General features: G+C 41.6%; 1 protein-coding gene across 2 annotated transcripts in view; it reads right to left on the bottom strand.

Moving 5' to 3' along the window:
- Window positions 1–265: 265 nt before the first annotated feature.
- mapk4 (mitogen-activated protein kinase 4) overlaps window positions 266–9,553 on the bottom strand; it is a 14,648-nt gene continuing 5,360 nt past the window's right edge. Inside the window, exons 3-8 of one of the 2 annotated variants that reach the window (XM_084023888.1) lie at window positions 7,520–7,664; window positions 5,291–5,373; window positions 5,002–5,104; window positions 4,536–4,755; window positions 4,185–4,350; window positions 266–4,090 (exon numbers count right to left, since the gene is read on the bottom strand). In XM_084023888.1, the coding sequence (XP_083880014.1) occupies window positions 3,143–4,090; window positions 4,185–4,350; window positions 4,536–4,755; window positions 5,002–5,104; window positions 5,291–5,373; window positions 7,520–7,664 (1,665 nt within the window). In that variant the 3' untranslated portion in view covers window positions 266–3,142. The remainder of the gene's footprint in view (window positions 4,091–4,184; window positions 4,351–4,535; window positions 4,756–5,001; window positions 5,105–5,290; window positions 5,374–7,519; window positions 7,665–9,553) is intronic. The other variant, XM_084023889.1, reaches the window with a different exon arrangement.

The following is a 9,553-nucleotide window of genomic DNA, read 5'->3' as shown; positions in this document are numbered from 1 at the left end:
AGAGGGTAGGAACATTCTAACATTAGTTGCTAAACAACAGAAGCCACCTGCTTCACAACACATAAGATTAACCCCAAATTGGCCGACTGCCCAATGATAAGGGCTTTATGCAAAGAGATAGTTTGATATGGATCACTTCAAACCGAAGTGTGAGTAGTTTTGAAAGAGGGATCAGATACGCGGTCATTGATGATAGAGTAATTTTCGTTAAGTTGTTATTGTACTTTTTATTGTATTTCTCTTTGTGCTCTGTGCTGTTTTGTATGTGCTGAGTTGAGTTGTGTAAATGCTATTGTATAAAGGAAGATGTTTGCAAAATACATGTGATGCATTGGTCCAGCAAATGTACCTGTTGTAACGAAATAAATAGTAATCAAATACTGTACAAAATACCCTTAAATAACTTAAATTATGTTATCTCAATTGGCATTACACCACAACAACATCAAACATGAGATCAAATAATAGTTGAAGTATTATTTTATTAATTCTCCAGCAAAAAAAACAGAAACTGTAAAACGAGATACTATTAATCATTAAACAGTTAAAAACCTCACAGCTTTTCTCAAATAAAAAGCTGAAGCCTCCGTAAAACGAGTACAAAAGAAATAAGAGCCCACTGAAAACTTGACTGTCCAAAAATGTGACCTATAATAAAAACAACAAAGTTTAAGCTAGTCGTGATAGCCATGCAGAAGAGAGGAAACGTTACATTCAGCAAGCTGGAAGCATTGAGGTGTACTGAGGCACATTTTCTACACTTCTTCACACACTTAAAAGACTCAACTTAGGCTCAGTACGTGTTACAGTATGGTTGTGTTATTTGTCAATGATGTTATTGCTGGCTTAGGTTACCTGCAGAGGAAACTGTATAATGCAAATTTGGATCATTAGACCAGTATACCGGTAGGTTAAAACGAGACTCCTTCTTATTAGTTTGACTGCAGCACAGCTTAGTTCTATAAATAAATAAATAGTTCTGCATCAGAAATGCACTTTAATTGCACATGTCTATCAGTTATTCCAGCAATTCAGCTCAAGTATGATTAATACATTAAAGGTACATTATTGATAAAAAAAATCAACAATGACAACAGTGAAGCTTCAGTTGTCGCTGAGGGAAACCTGTATTTCCAAATGTGCTAGTGATTCTAATGTGCTTCATGCCTATTGCGAATATAAAAGAATATACCTGGCTTTGCTGTATTATAGTTGTACTGTTATCAACGTGTGGCACATCCTGTGCAAGTGATGATCTGCCCAGAACTTGTGTATGTTGCCTTCGACAGTGAAGGTGCAAATCCTATGGGAGTCAACATTTTTGGACTAGTTTTGCATGAGCATTAGTAGTTAGCCATTAATGACGGAGAAAGAGATACAGGTGCTGCTTTGTTGTGGGAACGTGGATATGATGTTGGTGTCAGCTCTCGTCACACTATCACTGTCCCTGTGTGTGGGTTTTATGATGTTGAGCATGCAAATGAATAGAAGGTAAGAGGGAAGTATAGACTTTTTGCTAAATGGCTGTCAGAATGGGTATCAGATGTCGGACTGAAAGGTCACTGAACAGATAAAACTTATTCTGGTTGAGTTGTAGCTGCTGGCTCCTTGTGGTACTTTCAAGCCATAGACTGTATACATGCACACCCACTTTTCAGGTCAAACAGTGAAATCAGGGACAGTGCAAGCTTATTTCTTCCAGGTTACAGTAGCGAGCACTAGCTGTATTTCTTCATGGCACTAGCTTATTAATCAATCGATCAATATCAATCATCTGAATGCCGTTTCCACATCCTCAGTGAATGTCACATACGCTAGACTGGAAAATACATCGCACAAGCCAACAGCCTACATCTGTTCATAACTTGCATCTGACAGTTTCTTTTACCTGATTTGGTTACCTTGAAGGGGACACATCACATGTCAGAATAAATCACATTCCCAGGTTCTACTGTCTTCCACGCTGGATAGAAAAGTATGTCAAAATATATGTTTTGGTTATTTCTGTACCATATATTAATATGGTTACTGGACAGCATTGAGGAGTTTTGAGTATAAATCATGTCCTATAAAGGTTGTAAAGGATCTACATTCTCCAAAATATAGGCTACTGTTGTTTGCATCGTAGCTTTCTGTTGCTAACATCAAAGTGAGAAAAATGGTGACAAATTTCTATCCGTCTAGTAGAGAGAGGACAGCAGCGGATGATGACCTTGTTTTGTGCACCAGGCAGACATGATATCAAACTATTTACGATTGAGTTTAAATTATTACGATAGAGCATTCCACATTTAAACAAAATACAACTCACTCCAAAATAAACAGAAAGTTGTGCTCTAGCATTCTGCAAAGAATACTTTCCGACACAAGCACACCATTCATTTTGAGAAACATATATAGAATAAAATATCGCAAAGGAAAGAAACAGTTTTATACAAGTTTACAAGGCTGAGCTCATGAAGTAACTGCAGGAGTGGGAAAACAGCAACAGATAAAATCCTAATGGTTCACCCCGGAGGATCGTTTGACTGATTCGTATTCAGTTAATACATTCAGAGAAATTTGGAAAAAGCATTTTCCGTGTCATTTTCATTATTCGGTGAACATCACCGCTGGAAGACTGGCTGACATTTTGAAAATAAAAGACTGACTGACACATGGCAAGGGATGTTTAGGACCAATAATGTAAAGCAAACTTAAAACCAACCAAGTAGGTTAGTGTTATCCAGTCCACAATAGACTTGGTGACTCTTGTTATATTTGACTCTTGTCATTTGTTTGTGTCGCAGAAAAAGTCAAGGTCTGAAATGACATCAAACCACAAATTCCACAAAGATTAATGAGCTACTTCAAAATATTCTCATGTAGAACAAATCCTTGATATCTGAAATACTAAGCACGGCTATTCGTCTTTAACCTTCCGACCTCTTATTGCCTGAGAGCACCTCTTGAAAAAACTGCACGATTGTTAGTTGAAGTGAGGATGTGTGTAGCGTGTCAATAGTAACAAAAAGACTGCCAACACCAAGCTCTAATGTTTAAGCAGCATATTCAACCATGGACTTCCCTCGCTATGTAAAGCACTATGAGCATTTAGAAGTGCTACCCATCACGATGCTATACCTGAAGTTGAAATTCCACATCAAGAGTTGGGAGTCTGTGGTGGTGGAGCCCTGTGCTCTGGAAGCCTGGGCACCTTTCGATTAATGTTCGGCTGTTTGCTCTCTTCCCTCCATCCTCCCTCTTTTACTTTCTTCCCGTCTGCTTTCTCCTTATTCTGCCGGCACAGTTTCAGCGCTCGGGATATGAAGACGTCCAGGTCGAACAGCCGCTCTTTTTGCTTGACAGGAAGTGACTCCAAGGGGACATCGTTTACTGGCTGAGAAATGGAGGAAGTGGAGGAAAGGGGTTGGGATTCTGGGGAAGGAAAAAGTGGCGAGGACACCGATTGAAGTGACTGAGGAGGAAGCGGGGAGGTGGGAGATGAGGGGAGAAGTGAGGGAAGGGAGTTAGAAGAAGGCGTGACAGCCTGAAGTGGGCTTAGCCTGTCTTCATCATATTCGGCTGACGGTTGCCGCACAACTTCGGCGTAATGGAAGAATTGAGTTGGGAGGTCGGTCGGGGAGAGAGGGAGAGGAGGGGAGGAGGTGTAGCAGATGGGAAAAAGTGGTTCCGAAGAAGGACTGGGACTGGGCGAGTGCAGGCGAGACTGGGTGCTCTCCACCCAGCGAGAGATCTCCTGGAATAAATCCTCCGTCTCCTCCTCTTCCTCCTCTTCCGTTTCCTCCTCCTTCATCTCCCCAAAGTCCTCCTCGCTGCTACCAATAGGCTCAGCAGGCACGGGGACGCTGCTGGTGTTACGCTTCCAATGTGACAGATCCAGGATCAGCTTAGGCTCCGAGTAGTGTTGAGGCTTGCCCTCCCTCCAGGCGATTTTATCCAGATATGACGGAGAGCCCACTTTGTAGTCACAGGAGCGACCACAGTCCAGTTCCCCGTATGCTAAACCACAGGCCCGTTCCAGGGAAGAGTGCGAGTTTTCCAGGAAGCGTTCCGCTGAGCTGCTGTGGGAATACTTGCGCGGGTCGACCTGTAAGGTAGATGGGGAGAAGCAGGTGTGGGAGATGAGAAGGGGCTAAAATGTGATTGAACTGCTTGACAAAGCATGACAAAGCGTATCCAACCTGTGCCTCCTCTAACAGTGAGGCGGAGCTGGCCCGGGGGTCTCTCTGCACCTCCTCATCCTCTGTGGGGTCTTCCAGGTCAGACGTCACGTGGCCAGGGGGCATGCAGCGACACCTCCCACTTGACTTCTGCCAGGACAAATCTGTTGATAAGCTGTTCTCGTATCTGCAGGAGGGAAGACATTATAAATTCAACTTAGTCTTAGAATAACTTTGCTGTGTCGGTTCTTTGTGTCTCATTTTTGCCGGACTTCCCTGTTCCAGCCACTTTGATTTTCCATTTTTCCTCCGCTTAAGGTTTAAAATGCTGTAATATATCAAATCAGCGAATAGAAATGTAAGTCTACACACCTCTCCCAGTGGAGGCTGGAGGCCTGACTGTTGCTGTTGCTGAGGCTCTGCTCGGTGACGAGGCTGTCCACGAGTTCGTCCTCTATGCGGAAGGGATGAGACGAGGTGGGTTCATCCTCTGGGCAGGAGTACTGTTGGAGGAATGGATGGGACAGTGCCGCTTCAGCCGTCAGCCGATCCATGGGGTTAAAGGTCAAGATGTGTTCAAGGAAGTCCACGGCTGAGAGGAGAATAATTGTGGATCAGTGACAGCTAAAGAGGAGAAGTAAAAATAAAATGCAGTGTCCATGAACATTATTCCCATGCATCATCTTCTCTTGGGGCTGAATTATATCGGTTAGACCTCCAAACCTCTACAGCCCACAATATCATCTCTCATCTTCACAGCTCAGAGAAGTCTTCTGTATCCATTTCACTCTAATTGGTCCCTGTTCTATTTCATATATCTTGATCTTCCTCTTCTTACCACTACTCCATTCCTTCCGCTCACCCTGGGCATCCACTTCAGGCAACAACTCAGAGAAAGGTTTCTTGACTCTCCATCCATGACCGACATATGAAGGCATCACCTGGTAAAAAGGAAGACAGTGGGGTCAAAACATGGGCATAATTCTGCTGTGGATATATATTTTTGTACATGTATATTTTTGTACATTTCAACACACTCCACTACGTGTTTGTGTGTGCACAACTACCCCCCATGTGTACATATACACACACAATGACTTTGCAGACACATTACTAGCAGCAGTCACCTGTAACAGGTCCTGCCTGTCCTCTTCTCTCAACACCGGCACTGTGTCCAGAATCAGCTGCATCTGCTCCAGCTCATGAGCTCCTGGGAGAGGGAGCCGGCCAATCAGAGAGAAGCCGAGGACAGACAGAGGATCAGTTGCATGAGCAGAAAAATGGGACCAATTAGAGTGAAACAGGAATAAATGGAGCTGCGGTGTGAAAGAAAAAGTAAGTCCAAGTTAAATATAAATATGCAGAGAGGATGAAATACTCTGCTGTCAACTATTAAAATGGTTTTCAATTAAAAACGGTCTCTAGAAAGACATACATATTATAACAACCGCTTAGCAGCAGAGCAGAGCAGGAGCATTTCCCTTTAAATGTGCCGTTTGTTTCCGTCAATCTAATGTGCACCAGTAGGTGGTGCTATATCAACACATTCACCACTAAGAAATAAGCAAGCAGTGGTAGTGTATTTGAATGAAAGTGCATTGCTTTCCATATCGTTAGCCTAATAGCATAATTGCCTAAGTCATTTTTTGGCCAAATTGAGATATCTGCCTAACCTTCCTCTCCTACCACTGCTGCATCACCTTGCCTTATTGGCTATGTCCTCAACCTATCAGAACACTTTTTAGAGTCCAAAATCACTATCTGCCCAAGTCATCTTTTTGACTTAGGCATGTTTGCCGGTATAAACAAACATGGCTGATCGCATAAGAAAGTTTAACAGAAGTGAAGCATTAGATCTTCTCTTCAATTCATTTGGTAAGCTGGTTTATTCCTTCAACTTTCTAGACAGTAAATGTACTCTCAGTCAATCAAGGAGATTAGGAACTGTGTGTTTAAACTTTTAATCACAATTCTGCAACAAGATATGATGTAGTGTAAGAGCTAGCTTATGCTAGCAAAGCTTAATTTGAAGTGTTGATTTTAAGTGTTTTGACAAGAAATACAAGAAGTATTCTTGGTAATATGGTCTTTTTCAAGTCTAAGTCTTTTTCACTTTAAGAATGTGGCTGCATTATTTGATTTAATCATCAATCATCATATTTGCATTTTCATTCTCATGATCTGCAAAATAGTGCACATAATTCAAAATGCCTTGTAAAAAAAACCTAGTTGAGGTTAAAACAACTTAGTTAAGGTTAAAAGAACTTAGTTAAGGTTAAAAGAACTGAGGTAAGGTTAAAACAACTTAGTTAAGGTTAAAAGAACTTAGTTAAGGTGAAACCAACTTAGGTAAGGTTAAAACAACTTAGTTAAGGTTAAAACAACTTAGTTAAGGTGAAAACAACTTAGGTAAGGTTAAAACAACTTAGGCAAGGTTAAACTTTAAAACAACTTTGTTAAGATTATACTTTAAAACACCTTAGATAAGGTTAGACTTGGTTATGTTATCATTATATACATATACTGTAAGAGAAAAAAATGCCTAAGTCATGACATATTCTGCCTAAGTCACTTTTATTTGTTATGGAGTTGATGTTGTGTCTTTTTTTTTTTTTCAAACTTGTTCACAGGTCTGGTTGAACTTGCTGTTACATTATCAATAAAAAATACCAATCTGCTTGCTAGAAATTGTGTTTTTTCTCTTTTTCCGAAAACGTTCAAATATGACTTAGGCAATTATGCTATTAGGCTAACGATATGTAAAAAAAAAAAAAATTAGCCATGACATCTAACCTCTAGTGGTTAAGTGAAAAGAAATGTCCAAACAGTCCTTGTGTGAGAGGGACACCAGGGAACAGATGACGCTATTTTAATTTTTGGCATCTCTCCTGTGGCGTAAAGGGCTGTTGGAGGTCAAATCAGCCTGTCAGGAGGAACTACGTCTGCTTCAGAGAGCTAGAATTTCTCTATCGTCATTGTTATTCTGGTCAGGCAAAGAAGTAGCCTGCAGAAAGAGAATAAAGTATCTTTGGTGGAGGACACTTCGGACAGAAAAACTCTCCTTAGCACTCACCTGACGGCACCTCGTGTTCCAGCACTATTTTTGCATCCTTGCTGTAACTTAACATAAGTACATACCAAAAAGACTCAAAGCATGTGTTTGTATACAACAGATTGCATTCATGTATCCATGCAAGGACAAATTATCTTATTTAGGTTTATTGTTGCTAAGATGATAAAGAAAGATCTTGTGGGACTTTAAGTAATCAGATGTTTCTGCTAAACAGTAATGCCATTATCATATTTGAATATGCCATTTATGACAACAAGGTCATGAGCAACAGCAGCTGCAGTACCTGCAAACAGCATGCGACCAGTGAGCATCTCAGCCAGTATGCAGCCAGCGGCCCACATGTCGATGGCCTTGGTGTAGTTGTTGGGGGACAGGAGCAGACGGGGCGAACAATACCACTTAGTTACCAGACCCTCGGAGAGATAACCCTGGAGGGGGAGGCAGGTGAGAGTGATAGAAGAATAAGAGAAGGAGAGAGAAGTTAATAGTCAGAGGAGGAGAATGCCATCCATCCATCGTCTACCGCTTATCCTGTATTCAGGGTCGCCGGGGGGGCTGGAGCCGATCCCAGCTGTCATTTGGCGAAGGCAGGGTTCACCCTGGACAGGACGCCAGTCTATCACAGGGCCAACATGTAGAGACAAACAACCACTCACACTCACATTCACACCTACAGGCAATTTAGAGTCATCAATTTACCTATCCCCCCTAAAGCCCCCTAGCCGGAGAACCCGGAGAGAACCCACGCTTACACGGGGAGAACATGCAAACTCCACACAGAAGGAACCCAAACCCGGGAATCAAACCCGGGACCCTCTCACTGTGAGGCGACAGTGCTACCCACTACACCACCGTGCAGCCCAGGAGGAGAATGATATAGGCTTATTGTACTTACAGTTTATTAGTGATAGTCATGCAGCAGATTGGCTTGTTACTATAGTTCTTACCATAAGGGCCAACTATGTGTAACCCTGCAAGGAATTTCACTAAATGTTTTGCATTGAGCTCGAATGGACAACAAAGTCAGACAAATAAAGGTAAAGAATAGACCAGACAATTATTTGCACACGTATGTGAAAAATTGATATAAATATTACATATAAAAAGGCACCAATGACCAATAATGAAATATAAATAAAACATTGATATCAAAGTGTTCTGTAAATCCTACAAATACTGCAAATAAGTAAATACTCAATGGACATGTATGGGTATGTATGTATATGCTGTATAGCGTGTTGGATTTACATCAACAGTCACAGATGATGTGTTTTTTTTAATTGTTGCATTTAAAACTGTAGAATTAGAATCAGTGGATGTTTTGGTGTGACATGAAGCATACAAAAACCAGATATGAGCTAACAAGGGATATTTGGATTCACACCAACAAAGAGGATGGAGACTGGCTCGTGGATCCACTCTGCAGTAGAAAACATTCCCCTGGATCTCTACCTGCAGTTACTGAATTTAGCCTTTGATGTTCAACAACACTTCCTCTCATTAGGGCTGCTCCGACAAGGCTCCCTTCTGCCTTTTACTTTTGTAAATGTTCACCTTCTGAATAACACTGACGAGGACGCGCATGGAGAAGAGCCACAGGCAAGCGTGTTCACATGCACACCAGATGCATCCACAGTATAACGAGGAGTTTCAATATAGCTCTCGTCGCCTCTTCTCACTTTCTGTCATCGCTCCACTCTGAACTTACAAAAACATACATTATACATTATATTTCTATTCTCATGGTCTCGTATTTCTCCCGAGCCAGATTTTAAACTGCATTAAGAAAGATAGTAATAGACTCTAGTCTGCACAACGACATATGCTTATAATAAACCGTAGACATTCTCACACATTTCTTGGAGCACCTGTGAAATCAGCATGACATCCCACAGATGATTCTGTTTTAGGTCAGGCCCGAAACAGTTTTATGTTTCATCTGACAGCTGAAAAGCCAGTTCCCTCTTCATATTTGAAGATATATATATATAGTGAACTGGGTCTTGATCAGCAGATTCAGGACATGATTCAGAGCCTTTGCTCATTGTGAGTCACCCATGTAGATGTTTCCTCTTACATATTCCACGCATCACTCCGCCCCTGCACAGAATTCATTTTAAAACATGTTTGTGTTAAAATGGCTCTTTGAGATCGTTTCAGGTCAACTTTCTTCAGAGTTACACTGTCTTCGGCCTCGCTGTTTCTCTTCCCTCTAAGCTCCTTTGTTCCTTCTGTGCCACTTCTCGTCTCCTGACTCTCCTCTCCTCTTCCCCCCTTCATCTCATGCACCCTGCTTATCTACCTTCTATGCTCCCTC

Source organism: Eutrigla gurnardus (assembly GCF_963514095.1).
Source record: "Eutrigla gurnardus genome assembly, chromosome: 13".
NCBI lineage: Eukaryota > Metazoa > Chordata > Actinopteri > Perciformes > Triglidae > Eutrigla > Eutrigla gurnardus.
This window is presented reverse-complemented; position numbering and strand designations above follow the sequence as displayed.